This window comes from Oryx dammah, unplaced genomic scaffold (genome assembly GCF_014754425.2).
Source record: "Oryx dammah isolate SB20612 unplaced genomic scaffold, SCBI_Odam_1.1 HiC_scaffold_26, whole genome shotgun sequence".
NCBI lineage: Eukaryota > Metazoa > Chordata > Mammalia > Artiodactyla > Bovidae > Oryx > Oryx dammah.
Genome location: NW_024070210.1, coordinates 44192662 through 44208672, shown reverse-complemented (window position 1 = coordinate 44208672; position 16011 = coordinate 44192662). Strand labels below are relative to the sequence as shown.

At 41.2% G+C, this 16011-nt stretch overlaps 1 protein-coding gene across 1 annotated transcript in view; it reads right to left on the bottom strand.

Moving 5' to 3' along the window:
• The window catches only part of TMOD3 (tropomodulin 3), a 98332-nt gene that overhangs the window by 48154 nt on the left and 34167 nt on the right, over window positions 1–16011 (bottom strand). The window contains exon 2 of the mRNA XM_040226528.1: window positions 1535–1733. Coding sequence (XP_040082462.1) covers window positions 1535–1660 — 126 coding nt within the window. The 5' untranslated portion in view covers window positions 1661–1733. The remainder of the gene's footprint in view (window positions 1–1534; window positions 1734–16011) is intronic.

The following is a 16011-nucleotide window of genomic DNA, read 5'->3' as shown; positions in this document are numbered from 1 at the left end:
ACCAGATAACTAGAAGCCACTCCTGTAGCCCAGAGACACTGAAATTATTCAAACTGCCCAATCCTAAGCTTGCCCACACTTGCTTACTCTGTCTCACCTGTTTTTTCCCTTGGAAAGCACAATAAAAGTTCTAAGCCACACTTGCTCCTCATTCCTTCTGACTCCTGGCCAACCCCCTGCTTCCCCTGCAGCCCTGTGCAGCTTGGTGTGCCTCCTGCTGTTGGGAACTGTAATAAACTCTTCTTTCAAGTAAGTATTTTTACATGTCATCTTACCAGAACTGATTAAGACAAAATCCCAGGTACATTTTAAAACAGGAGGGTGTGCTATTAGTATGTAGTGAGCAAAGGTCTAGGATACTGCTAAACCTCTTATAATGCATCAGACAGCCCACAGCAAAGAATGACCCAGCCCCAAATGTCAATAGCGCCAAGGCTGAGAAACTGGACTAGATGAAAGCTTTATGTTCCTACTGTTTGATTCAAATAGGGCTGATAGGTTGAACTACCTGGGGAAGATTCTGCTGTGACATGCAAAAGAGCACTGTTATTCTGAGTTAACAGACTTAGGTGCACTAAAAAAATCTTCCTTACAATAACAATTATGGTTAAGGGATTTGATCTGTAGTGCAGACACATTAACCACGTGCTGAAGTAATGCTGAGAACAGGAGTGTAATGCTCAATAAAATTAAAAAATATTCTCGCAGGAAATAAATATGTGGTAGTGACAAGAACACTTTCATAAAACAAACTCTACCACAATCCATAAGAGGCACTAAAAATCAATGTCTTGGCATAATAAAACACGGTAAAGAAAAGAAGCGCAGCAAATAGTCATTACCTTTAGATTAGGGAGCCATTAACTCAGTGTTCTCCCCTCACTGTCACTTACCTTCACCCCCCACCCATCTGCTGCTGCCCCCAAAAACATATCAGGGATTAATAATTCAAGGATCAAGGGTCTCTACCTTAGCCTTAAGTAATGTATAAGATAAACAACATCCATTTTGGAAAACAAAATATATATTCAGGTCTGCTTTACATGGATTGCAGTACTGCCCAGAGTCTACTTAGATCTATTCTACCAATGACTGGAAACTTTGATCCAGTTTGTTCAGCATTTTTCAGAAAGGTAAGCATTAGATTTAAGGTCATGAAGAACCTTCAAGAGACACTTTTTACACTGCAACCATCCTGGTATAGAAGCCCTGAAGAGGCACAGAGGCTGGCATATGCTGTATTTTACACAAAACATTATTCCCTGCCCAGAGAGAAAAGATTTCTTAAAAGGGAGAAAATTTCAGGATATGTTTGAAAATAAAAACGTTGGAAAAAAATGCCTAGACTAGTTACTAGAGATACAAGGCAAACGTGGGGGAACTGAGAAGGAGGCAAAATGTTCATTTGGAAAAAGGGAAGGAGTGGGAGGGCAGTGTCAGGGAAGTCATGAAAAAGATAAGTGCTCGAAGGCAGCTACTTAGTATCAAAGGGTTTCAAAAATTATTTCATTTCTCTTTATGACCTAGCACCTACCTCAGGGTCAAGATCATCCAGAACAGTTTCCAGCTGTTTCAGTTCTATTTCTGACAGATTCCCAAGGAGTTCATCTTCATCCAGGTCCTTGTATTTTTCTAAGTCCTTCCGGAACGACAGTGCCATGGTTCACAGTAGAGGAAGTCACTTAATTTTTGCTATCCAGTACAGTGAGAAGTGATTTTTTTCCCCCTCAAATCTATGGAGAGAAAACAAAAACATTTAAAATGTTATGTCATGTCCACCTTACTTCAATCTATTCTAGGTTAAATGAAATGTAATTTCCATGTGTCATAAATTCTTTGACCATATATCACGCACTACCCTCCTCTATGAATCAGTAAATGCCTTTACCTTTGCCTTTTGTTGACAAAAAGCAACCAAACAAAAACAGAAAGCCACAACTAGGAAGAAAGAGGTGAAGGAGCGAATAAAATTCAAATCCATTAAGACAGCTTCTTGATAGTACTTAGATTTCCTGATAACTGAGTTTTGGGGCGGGGAAGAATTTATATATCAAAATATAATTTTTTTTTTCCATCAATGGTTTTCAAATGATTGCTACCAGAGTACTTTGTTTAAGCACAGTATGTTTGAGGTATGCGTGTTTTGCTGTAAACTGCTTAGAAGAACATTATTTTCTGACTCAATGTAGAGGAGATATTAATATACTTTCCACAGGAGAAGTGGCCATTGGAAAAAAATGAGCAGATACATTTAAAAAATATTTTTGATAAGGCATTTTTCCTTCTAATTTATATTCTGCTGCATTATGAAAATAATACATTTATTTGGCAAAGTAATCTAGGTCCCAAGTTGAAATAAAATTCTGAAGAAAGTATACTGATTTTTAAAATATGAAATATGATATATATTCTAAACAATACATACTAACATTCTTATTAAGAAAAGGCATCTTTAAAGGAAAAAAAAACCAACATAGCATTCTGAAAATGCTTTAGAAAAAAACTCAATACTATGCTGCAATATGTCATTCACTGACCGGAAAGATTGGTCAGGTGGGTCTGGTGATAGGAAAGGATCTCACCATTTCCTCACCATGTCCATCCCTCCCAAACAGCTCTGAAGTGACTCAAAAAGCAGCATCTTTCCAGATACAGCAGGACTGTACCACAGGAAAAAAAATACTTAAAATAAGTACCACAAAAAGTGTGAAATAAAAATGAAGTATTTCTATAAATTCTAGCCACATATGTGGATCATTTGTCTCACAAATGTTTCTGTGTGATTAAGAGATAATCCTGAGACTTAGTGATGTGGCTAAATTTTTCTCGGCTATAAAACGCCCAGTACTTTAAAGCTGGGATACACTTCCTAGTCCCTTCTCCCAATTTTTCCTAACTTAATATTTTTACTAATACATTTTCCTCCTCAAATTAGTAACACTCCGTGGATCCTTTTACGTGTTTTCATCTCCTATGAAGAAAGGAAGGTTCACTACAGGGGTCTGTCAGCTAGCGAACATCTGGGTCCAATAACAAGCAAATAAATGGAGCTGTACTTACGCAGATGTTAAATCAGAGGCATTCTGTACAACAGCCCTAGATGGGTCTGGCTTACACCTGTTCTGCTGGCACCTCATCTGGTTTAGCAGCAACCCTGGATATTTTTCACTTTTTTGAACACATAATTGTTATTACTAAGTTTGGTAAACCTCCTCTGTACTTCCAACTTTAGGAATACATGCTTATCAAGCGTCCAGGGAGTGTATCTGCTCAACTAAAAACAATAAAGTTTGTGGAGACTATTCAATAGAAGGTATCAGCACTTTCAAATATATTAACCATAAAATGCAATTTTAAAGAAGGTGGCAGGTAACTACAGGGGAAAAAATAGAAAACATTTTGAAAAAATACTTCCTTCATTAAAGTATCAGTGATATGGTATTTGAGACTTTGCCAACAAAGGTCCATCTAGTCAAGGCTATGCTTTTTCCAGTGGTCATGTATGGATGTGAGAGTTGGACTGTGAAGAAAGCTGAGCACCAAAGAATTGAGGCTTTTGAACTGTGGTGTTGGAGAAGACTCTTGAGAGTCCCTTGGACTGCAAGGAGATCCAACCAGTCCATTCTAAAGGAGATCAGCCCTGGGATTTCTTTGGAAGGAATGATGCTAAAGCTGAAACTCCAGTACTTTGGCCACGTCATGCGAAGAGCTGACTCACTGGAAAAGACTCTGATGCTGGGAGGGATTGGGGGCAAGAGGAGAAGGGGACAACAGAGGATGAGATGGCTGGATGGCATCACTGACTCGATGCACATGAGTTTGGGTAAAATCCGGGAGTTGGTGCTGAGATTCACAGGGTCGCAAAGAGTCGGACACGACTGAGCAACTGAACCGAACTGAACTGAAGGGTAAGAAACTGATAAAAGTACATGAATATGTACTAACAGTAATCAGCTTTTGATATTTTTTAATGTTTGAACAATCAATTCAAAAGTCTTTAATGTAGTTTAACATATTTTGAGGTTTATCAGTTCAGTTCAGTTACTCAGTCATATCTGACTCTGTGACCCCATGGACTGCAGCATGCCAGGATTCCCTGTCCATCACCAACTCCCGGAGTTTACTCAAACTCATGTCCGTCGGTGATGCCATCCAACCATCTCATCCTCTGTTGTCCCCTTCTCCTCCTGCCTTCAATCTTTCCCAGCATCAGGGTCTTTTCAAATGAGTCAGTTCTTCTCATCAGGTGGCCAAAGCATTGGAGTTTCAGCTTCAGCATCAGTCCTTCCAATGAATATTCAGGACTGATTTCCTTCAGGATGGACTGGTTGAATCTCTCTGCAGTCCAAGGGACTCTCAAAAGTCTTCTCCAACACCACAGTTTAAAAGCATCAATTCTTCTGCACTCAGCTTTCTTTATAGTCCAACTCTCCCATCCACACATGACTACTGGAAAAACCATAGCTTTGACTAGATGGACCTTTGTTGGCAAAGTAATATCTCTGCTTTTTAATATTTTGTCTAGGTTAGTCATAGCTTTTCTTCCAAGGAGCAAGCATCTTTTAATTTCATGGCTGCAGTCACCATCTGCAGTGATTCTGTAGCCCCCAAAACTAAAGTCTCTCATTGTCGATTGTTTCCCCATCTATTTGCCATGAGGTTAATAGCATACAATAAAGGCAACACTTTGCTCAATAAATATTTCAAAGAAATAAGTATTAATTATTTTGAGCATCCCCTCACCTTACTCTCAAGTGTTCCAGCTTGGGCCATAAAATAAACGGTCATCATGTAAAAGTGGGGTTCGGCTGCTCACTGCTCAAAAGCCAATAAAGAGGCAAGGCTGGTGAAAAGGACACTTTGCTTTATTTTGGATGCCAGCAGCTGGGGGTGGGGGACTGTCCAAAGGCAACCCCTACTCTCCCAGCCAACAATCAGTGGGCTAGAGCTTTTATAGGCCAAGGGAGGGGCTACATACAGAAACAGCACAGTCACCTCTGACAGGCATCTGAAATTGGTCACTGGTGGTCTGATCAGCATCATCTTGATATGCTTTAAGTACAGTTAATCTTTAGTTCCAGGGTTGGTTGGTTTCCATTTCTTGAGGCCAGCTCTTGGAACTGTGTCAGCTTAAGTCTTGGCTACAATCTGGTCATCATATAATTAACTTCTCCACCTGGTGGGGGTTTCAGTATCTATGACAGCTCACAAGACATGGCTCAAAACATTATCTACAGCCCTGGTGTGTGTGTCAGTCAGTCAGGTCTGACCCTTTGTAACGCCATGGACTCTAGCTTGCCAGGCCCCTCTGTTCCTGGAATTTACTGTAGCTTACGGTAAAGAATCTGCATGCAGTGCAGGAGACCTGGGTTCAATCTCTAGTTCGGGAAGATTCCTGGAGAAGGGAATGGCTACCCACTCCAGTATTCCTGCCTGGAGAATTCCAGGGACAGAACAGCCTGGTGGGCTACAGTCCATGGGGTAGTAAAGAGTCAGACACAACTGAGTGACTAACACATACATACAGCCCTTGAGGAGGAACTAAAAGTCCTTGACTTTGCTTAATGACTAAACTAGTGTTATCTGGCCTCCTTTGACTGTTTTCCTTTGTTTCTGCACGTTCTCACTTCTCTGATTAAACTTATTCTTTAGCTAAATAGTTTCCACAGAAAAAAAGCAGGTAGAGGACATGAAGAACAATATCTATAGGGTCCTGCTCCATTTCAATCTTACTAATAAGGTACCGTAATGGGCAATATGACAGGAATAAGGCATTAGGGGCAAAGGCAGCATTCCATGCCACTCAGGATCTATAGGTTTGGTCCTGAGGCAGGCCTAAGATGGCGGAGGAACAGGACGGGGAGACCACTTTCTCCCCCACAAATTCATCAAAAGAACATTTAAACACTGAGTAAATACCACGAAACAACTTCTGAAGGCCGGCAGAGGACATCAGGCACCCAGAAAAGCAGCTCATTGTCTTCAAAAAGAGGTAGGAAAAAATATAAAAGACAAAAAAACAGACAAAAGAGGTAGGGATGGAGCTCCGTCCCGGGAGGGGAGTCTTAAAAAGAGAAATTTCCAAACACCAGGAAACACTCTCACTGCCGAGTCTGTGGTGAGCCTTGGAAGTGCAGAGGGCAACATAACAGGGAGGAAAAATAAATAAATAATTAAACCCCGCAGATCAGGCGCCCAACGGTAACTCCCCCAGCGGAGAAGCAGCGCAGACGCCTGCATCCCCCACTAGCAAGTGGGGGCTGGGCAGGGAGGCGCGGGCTGCATTGCTTTTTAAGGATCGGGCCGAATGCCCCAAGGGTAACCAGAGCGAACTAACTTGGGCTAGCAAACCATACTGTGGGATAGCTACCACGCGAAAAGCTCTAACATAAGACACCGCCAAGACTGCGCACAGAACAAAGGACAGAACAGAAATAGCTGGCTGCAGACCATCCCCCTCCGGTGACAGGCAGCCAGAGCCAGAAGGGCCGGAAGGGGTCAATCGCAGCCTTAGAGAGACATTATCTACCAAACTGCAAGCGGGCTTCTTTGCTAACTAAGACTTCTTGGGGTTCTGGACAGTCATCATCTGCCTGAGAAGGTGTGCCAGTTGTACACCCAGAAAACTGAGCAGCAGGGACGGGAGAGGCGATAAGTCGCAGCGACCGCGCTCGCCAAACATCTTAGCTACTCGGACCTGGGAAGGGCACAAAACGGAGGCCCAACCGAGTCTGTGCCTCTGAGGGCTACCTGAGTGCCTGAACCTGAGTGGCTTAAACCTGGGAGGTGCATGCAGCCAAGGGCTGGCCTCTGACGGTTCCCGGGGGAGCAACCTAGAGCCTGAGCTGTGTGCCCCGCAAGCGGGGGCAGGCCCAGTGTGGCTGAGACACTTCGAGCACACGCCAGTGTTGTTTGCAGCGACCCTCCCTCCCCACAGCACAACTGAACAAGTCAGCCTAAAAAAAAAGTGTCCACCACTGCCCGCCTTGTGTCAGGGCAGAAATCAGACACTGAAGAGACCAGCAAACAGAAGAAGCTAAAACAGAGGGAACTGCCTTGGAAATGACAGGGGCAATAGCCTAAAACCCTGTCGTCAGTACCGACTATATAGGAAGGGCCTATAGATCTTGAGAAATATAAGCCAGACCAAGGAACTATCTGAAAATGAACTGACCCCACACTGCCCACAACACCATCAGAGAAAGTTCTAGATATATCTTTACTATTTTTATGATTGTTCTTTTTTTTTAAACTTTAAAAAAATTTTAAGTCCTCTATTATTCCTTTAATTTTCATTTTTATAACCTACTATTACTTTTCAAAAAAAAAGACCCTATTTTTAAAGTAAACTTCATATATATATATTTTAATAATTTTTGTGACTTTTTTTTTTCTTCTTCATCCTTTCTTTAATATTGTATTTTTGAAAATCCAACTTCTACTCTAGATTTTTAATCTTTGCTTTTTGGTATTTGTTATCAATTTTGTACCTTTAAAAACCCAATCTTCAGTACCCATTTTTACTTGGGAGCGAGATTACTGGCTTGACTGCTCTCTCCTCCTTTGGACTCTCCTTTTTCTCCACCAGGCCGCCTCTGTCTCCTCCCTCCCCCTTCTCTTCTCTACCCAACTCTGAATCTCTGTGTGTTCCAGATGGTGGAGAACACTTAGGGCACTGATTACTGGCTGGATCTGTCTCTCTCCTTTTCATTTCCCCCTTTTATCCTCCGGGCCACCTCTGTCTCCTTCCTCCCTCTCCTCTTCCCTGTATAACTCCGTGAACATCTCTGAGTGGTCCAGACTGTGGAGCGCACATAAGGAAGTGATTACTGGCTAGCTTACTCTCTCCTCTTTTGATTCCACCTCATCTCATTCGGGTCACCTCTAACTCCCTCCTCCCTCTTCTCTTCTCCATGTAACTCTGTGAATCTCTCTGGGTGTCCCTCACTCTGGAGAAACTTTTCATCTTTAACCTAGATGTTTTATCAATGGTGCTGTATAGAAGGAGTAGTCTTGAGACTACTGTAAAAATAAGACTGAAAACCAGAAGCAGGAGGCTTAAGTCCAAATCCTGAGAACATCAGAGAACTCCTGACTCCAGGGAACATTAATCGACAGGAGCTCATCAAACGCCTCCATACCTACACTGAAACCAAGCACCACCCAAGGGCCAACAAGTTCCAGAGCAAGACATACCATGCAAATTCTCCAGCAACATAGGAACACAGCCCTGAGCTTCAATATACAGGCTGCCCAAAGTTGCCCCCAAACCACTGATATCTCATAACTAATTACTGGACAGTTCATTGCACTCCAGAGAGAAGAAATCCAGCTCCATCCACCAGAACACTGACACAAGCTTCCCTAACCAAGAAACCTTGACAAGCCACTCATCCAACACCACTCACAGCAAGGAAACTCCAAATAAAGAGATCTCCACAAACTGCCAGAATATAGAAAGGCCACCCCAAATGCAGCAATATAAACAAGATGAAGAGACAGAGGAATACCCAGCAGGTAAAGGAACAGGATAAATGCCCACCAAAACAAACAAAAGAGGAAGAGATAGGGAATCTACCTGAGAAAGAATTCCAAATAATGATAGCGAAAATGATCCAAAATCTTGAAATAAAAATGGAATCACAGATAAATAGCCTGGAGACAAGGACTGAGAAGATGCAAGAAAGGTTTAACAAGGACCTAGAAGAAATAAAAAAGAGTTAATATACAATGAATAATGCAATAAATGAGATAAAAAAAACTCTGGAAGCAACAAATAGTAGAATAACAGAGGCAGAGATAGGATTAATGAAGTAGAAGATAGAATGGTAGAAATAAACGAATCAGAGAGGGAAAAAGAAAAATGAATTAAAAGAAATGAGGACAATCTCAGAGACCTCCAGGACAATATTAAACGCTCCAACATTTGAATCATAGGAGTCCCAGAAGAAGACAAAAAGAAAGACCATGAGAAAATACCTGAAGAGATAATAGTTGAAAACTTCCCTAAAATGGGGAAGGAAATAATCACTCAAGTCCAAGAAACCCAGAGAGTCCCAAACAGGATAAACCCAAGGCAAAACACCCGAAGACACATATTAATCAAATTAACAAAAATCAAACACAAAGAACAAATATTAAAAGCAGCAAGGGAAAAACAACAAATAACACACAAGGGTATTCCCATAAGGATAACAGCTGATCTTTCAATAAAAACTCTTCAAGCCAGGAGGGAATGGCAAGACATACTTAAAGTGATGAAAGAAAATAACCTACAGCCCAGATTACTGTACCGAGCAAGGATCTCATTCAAATATGAAGGAGAAATCAAAAGCTTTACAGACAAGCAAAAGCTGACAGAATTCAGCACCACCAAACCAGCTCTCCAACAACTGCTAGATTGCCGGGAGAAATATCAATAACCTCAGATATGCAGATGACACCACCCTTATGGCAGAAAGTGAAGAGGAACTAAAAAGTCTCTTGATGAAAGTGAAAGAGGAGAGTGAAAAAGTTGGCTTAAAGCTCAACATTCAGAAAACGAAGATCATGGCATCCGGTCCCATCACTTCATGGGAAATAGATGGGGAAACAGTGGAAACAGTGTCAGACTTTATATTTTTGGGCTCCAAAATCACTGCAGATGGTGACTGCAGCCATGAAATTAAAAGGCGCTTACTCCTTGGAAGAAAAGTTATGACCTACCTAGATAGCATATTCAAAAGCAGAGACATTACTTTGCCAACTAAGGTCCGTCTAGTCAAGGCTATGGTTTTTCCTGTGGTCATATATGGATGTGAGAGCTGGACTGTGAAGAAGGCTGAGTGCCGAAGAATTGATGCTTTTGAACTGTGGTGTTGGAGAAGACTCTTGAGAGTCCCTTGGACTGCAAGGAGATCCAACCAGTCCATTCTGAAGGAGATCAGCCCTGGGATTTCTTTGGAAGGAATGATGCTAAAGCTGAAACTCCAGTACTTTGGCCACGTCATGCGAAGAGTTGACTCATTGGAAAAGACTCTGATGCTGGGAGGGATTGGGGGCAGGAGGAGAAGGGGATGACGGAGGATGAGATGGCTGGATGGCATCACTGACTTAATGGATGTGAGTCTGAGTGAATTCCAGGAGTTGGTGATGGACAGGGAGGCCTGGCATGCTGAGATTCATGGGGTCACAAAGAGTCGTACACGACTGAGCGACTGAACTGAACTGAACTCTCTAGACAGGAAACACAAAAAGGGTGTATAAACCCGAACCCAAAACAATAAAGTAAATGGCAATGGGATCATACTTATCAATAATTATCTTAAACATAAATAGTTTGAATGCCCCAACCAAAAGACAAAGCCTGGCTGAATGGATACAAAAACAAAACTCCTATATATGTTGTCTACAAGAGACCCACCTCAAAACAAGGGACACATACAGACTGAAAGTGAAGGGCTGGAAAAAGATACTCCATGCAGATAGAGACCAAAAGAAAGCAGGAGTAGCAATACTCATATCAGATAAAATAAACTTTAAAACAAAGGCTGTGAAAAGAGACAAAGAAGGATACTACATAATGATCAAAGGATCAATCCAAGAAGAATATATAACAATTATAAATATATATGCACCCAACATAGGATCACCGCAATATGTAAGACAAATGCTAACAAGTATGAAAGGGGAAATTAACAATAACACAATAATAGTGGGAGACTTTAATACCCCACTCACACCTATGGATAGATCAGCTAAAAAGAAAATTAACAAAGAAACACAAACTTTAAATGATACAATAGACCAGATAGACCTAATTGGTATCTATAGGACATTTCACCCCAAAACAATGAATTTCACCTTTTTATGCTGGAGAGAGTGTGGAGAAAAGGGAACCCTCTTACACTGTTGGTGGGAATGCAAACTAGTACAGACACTATGGAGAACAGTGTGGAGATTCCTTAAAAATCTGGAAATAGAACTGCCTTATGACCCAGCAATCCCACTGCTGGGCATAGACACTAAAGAAACCAGAATTGAAAGAGACACGTGTACCCCAGTGTTTATCACAGCACTGTTTATAATAGCCAGAACATGGAAGCAACCTAGATGTCCATCAGCAGACGAATGGATAAGAAAGCTGTGGTACATATACACAATGGAGTATTACTCAGCCATTAAAAAGAATACATTTGAATCAGTTCTAATGAGGTGGATGAAACTGGAGCCAACTATACAGAGTGAAGTAAGCCAGAAAGAAAAACACCAATACAGTATACTAACACATATATATATGGAATTTAGAAAGATGGTAACGATAACCCTGTATGCGAGACAGCAAAAGAGACAGAGATGTATAGAACAGTCTTTTGGACTCTGTGGGAGAGGGAGAGGGTGGGATGATTTGGGAGAATGGCATTGAAACATGTATAATATCATATAAGAAACGAATCGCCAGTCCAGGTTCGATGCAGGATACAGGATGCTTGGGGCTGGTGCACTGGGATGATCCAGAGGGATGGGATGGGAAGGGAGGTGGGAGTGGGGTTCAGGATGGGGAACTCATGTACACCCATGGCGGATTCACGTTGATGTATGGCAAAACCAATACAATATTGTAAAGTAAAAAAATAATTATAGTAAGAAAACAAAATAAAAGGATCTATAGGTTTGGAACATGACATCCCTTAAAGTGACTGAATACTCCAAGAGATGGCTCCTCATCCCAAAGTAAAAGCTGTCACACAAGCACTGAATAGTACTGCTTGAAGATTAATAAAATGAACACCATGAGAACATACAACCCAGCCTCAGAAAGAGAACATTACTAGCACTCTCCTGTTCCCCTTTCCATCTCTTCCTCTAGAAGTAGTAGCCAGTAGAAGCACTGAATTTTGAATTAATCATTCTCTTACTTTCTTCACAGTTTTACCTCAAATACACATATCTTGAAACAGTTTTAGTTTTGCTATTTTTGGTACATATACATATGTAGACTTGTACATTATGTATCTTATTTTTTTCCTGATGTATTTATTTAATTTAAAATTTCTTACAATGCTGTGTTGGTTTCTGCCATACAACAGTGCAAATCAGCCATAATTATACAAACATTCCTCCCCCCTCCCCACATTCCATCGCTCCAGGTCATCGCAGAGCGCAAGACTGGGCTCCCTGCGCGACACAGCACCTTCTCACCAGCTCTCCGTCCTACACCTGACAGTGGATATACGCTGACTCTTTCTTCATTCATCTCACTATCCCTCCCCACACTGTGTCCACAAGTATGACTTGCTTTCTATACTCAACATTGCTTTGTGTTCATATTTAGAGCTGAAATTCTTTCCTTTTCATCTCTACATAATATTCCACTGTATAAATGAACATCTGAAGACCTCTGCAGTCTTTCCTGCTCTATTTTTCTGCTGTGAAATAGGCTGCTTGTTGCCTATTTTCCTGGTATACATGTGCAAGAGTTTCTCCAAGTTGTCCAAAGCTAGGAATGGAATTGCTGGGACAAGGGTATGGTATTACCAACTTTACCACTATTTTCAAAGTGGTTGTACCAATTTAGATTCCTGGAAGATTCAGTGCATGACAATTCATGTTGTTCATCCTTGCTAACGACTGATATTATCAGAGGTGGGGTATTTTTACCCACTCTGGTGGATATGAAATGATATCTCATTGTGGTTTTAATTTGCATTTTGCTGAGTTGTGATGAGGCTGTGCATCTTTTTATGTTCTTGGCCTTCGTCACTTAGACACAGTGGTATTCCTTACTCTATGAAGAACCTCTGCCCATTTTTATATTGTGTTATCTTTAAAAAACAGGATAGATGCTCTTTACCATATTCTGGATACTAATCTTTGTCAGTTATACATTTCAAATCTCTTTTTCCATTTTAACTCTTACTAATTTATTAAGGTATTTCTTGGGGAAAACATATCAAAATGTTTTTCAGTTATCTAAGGAATTTACTTCCTTGGCTTGTTTTTTCCTTTTCAAAGCAATGCAAAGGCATTTCCTTTAAGTTCAGACTATGAAATTTTGCCAAGAGGCAAGAACTTCCAGGTAGTTCATCCTACCTAACATTGCTCAAAACTCAGCAAAACCATTCAGATTCCTAACCTGATTGTACCTCTCATCCTTCACTGAGGATTAGCTGTGTAGTGACAATATGCCAAGCATTAGCAAGAGAAGCTTCGAACTTCTCAGGAAGGGAAGCTCTGGAAGCTATGCTTAGCTCTGCTTTCTGTCCATGGGTAACATGTCCTCTCTTGCTTGCCCTTTGACATCTGTGTATTGGAAGGAGAACAAATGCTAAATGGTTTCAACCAGTGTCCTAGAGAAGTATCTTAAATCTACACTGAGTCTACAGGAACTTCTTTTAATTGCCAAGCTAATGTAAAATCCATTTCATAAAAATACACTTCACAATTTACATAGTATAGGAATAGATTTTTTTTAACATAATAGTCTCATAAGTCATTTTCTTTAAAGGTTGTATATAAGCAAAAGTTAGTTTTGCCAATTAGGTAAACTTTCAGGCAGAAGTAGAAAATTTTTAAACTTGAAATTCTGGTATGATCAGACTCTTTAATTCTCTATCCTTGACTCATTTTTTGGAGCAGCAATTTTCAAGTTTTAGAGTGAATCAGAACCCCCTGGAGAGCTTGTTAGAACGTCACCCTGAGGCCCCACCCCAAGTTTCCTGATTGAGTAGGTCGAGGGATAGGGCTGAAAAGCTGCATTTTTAAAAAAATTTAAATTTATTTATTTAAATTGGAGGCTAATTACTTTACAATATTGTACTAGTTTTGCCATACATCAACATGAATCTGCCACAAGTGTACACGTGTTCCCAATCCTGAACCCCACTCCCACCTCCCTCCCCATCCCATCCCTCTGGGTCATCCCAGTGCACCAGCCCCAAGCATCCTATATCCCACATCGAACCTGGACTGGCGATTCGTTTCTTATATGATATTATACATGTTTCAATGCCACTCTCCCAAATCATCCCACCCTCTCCCTCTCCCACAGAGTCCAAAAGACTGTTCTATACATCTCTGTCTCTTTTGCTGTCTCGCATACAGGGTTATCATTACCATCTTTCTAAATTCCATATATGTGTTAGTATACTGTATTGGTGTTTTTCTTTCTGGCTTACTTCACTCTGTATAACCGGCTCCAGTTTCATCCACCTCATTAGAACTGATTCAAATGTATTCTTTTTAATGGCTGAGTAATACTCCATTGTGTATATGTACCACAGCCTTTTTATCCATTCGTCTGCTGATGGACATCTAGGTTGCTTCCATATCTTGGCTATTAAAAGCTGCATTTTTAGCAAGCTGCCAGCTGGTGCTGACGCAGTCAGTCTGGAGCCAGGCTTTGAGAGTCACTGCTCTGCTCTGGAGGAGCCAACTGTGAAAGCTCTGACAGCCGGATTGCTCATCCTCCTGGCAGCTATCTTGCCCTGCCCACAGGCTGGAGAGCTGTCAGAACAGCCGCAAAGGCTAGAGGGGCTGTTGCCAGGGCGCGGCTTCATTTTCACTCCTGCTCCCCTGGATTCAGTTAATGGAAACAATACCAGGAACACAGGGAAACTCTGGAATGTTCTGCCAAAAGCCTTCATTCCATTAACTGACTTCTTTTCAGTTATTACCTGTCTCTAGAATCCTTCTCCTTTTCCACACATGACTTCCAGATGGATTGTCAGCCATCTCATTTGACAGATGTTTTAAATTTTAGCTATTTAGATTTTTTTTTAATAGCTATATTCTAGATCTTTGGGATCACTTTAAATGAAGCACTACTGTGAGATTCCAGATGCCATATTTACATTTATATTTATCACTGCATTAGCACCAGGTACAACTGCTTTAATTGTTCTTGTGGAAAATTATTAAAGAGATGGGAAAAGCAGACCACCTGACCTGCCTCCTGAGAAATCTGTATGCAAGTTAAGAAGCAACAGTTAGAACTGGACATGGAACAACAGACTGGTTCCAAAACAGGAAAGGAGTGGTCAAGGCTGTATATTGTCACCCTGCTTATTTAACTTATATTCCGAGTAAATCATGAGATATACAAGCTGGAATCAAGACTGCTAGAAGAAATACCAATAACCTCAGATATGCAGATGACACCACACTTAGAGCAGAAAGCAAAGAACTAAAGAGACTCTTGATGAAAGTGAAAGAGGAGAGTGAGAGTTGGTTTAAAACTCAACATTCAGAAAACTAAGATCATGGCATTGGGTCCCATCACTTCATGGCAAATAGATGGGGAAACAATGGAAACTGTGACAGACTTTACTTTGCTGGGCTCCAAAATCACTGCAGATGGTGTCTGTAGCCATGAAATTAAAAGATGCTTGCTCCTTGGAAGAAAAGTTATGACCAACCTACAGAGCATATTAAAAAGCAGAGACATTACTTTGCCAACAAAGGTCCGTCTAGTCAAAGCTATGGTTTTTCCAGTAGTCATGTAAGGATGTGAGAGTTTGACTATAAAGAAAGCCAAGTGCCGAAGAACTGATGCTTTTGAACTACGGTGTTGGAGAAGACTCTTGACAGTCCCTTGGACTTCAAGGAGATCCAACCAGTCCATCCTAAAGGAAATCAGTCCTGAATATTCACTGGAAGGACTGATGCTGAAGCTGAAAGTTCAATACTTTGGCCACCTGATATGAAGAAATGACTCACTGGAAAAGACACTGATGCTGGGAAAGATTGTTGGCGGGAAGAGAAGGGGAGGACAGAGGATGAGATGGTTGGATGGCATCACCAACTCGATGGACGTGAGTTTGAGTAAACTCCGGGAGTTGGTGATGGACAGGGAAGCCTGGTGTGCTGCAGTCCATGGGGTCGCAAACTGTTGGATACAACTGAGCAACTGAACTGAATACACAGGCAGTTTTAATACCTAAATGAGGCATTTGCACAAAATAGAGACAAAGTACTATGTAACCAAAGGATTCTCTGAGGTTCAAATACAGAAAAATAGTAGGAAGAATTATG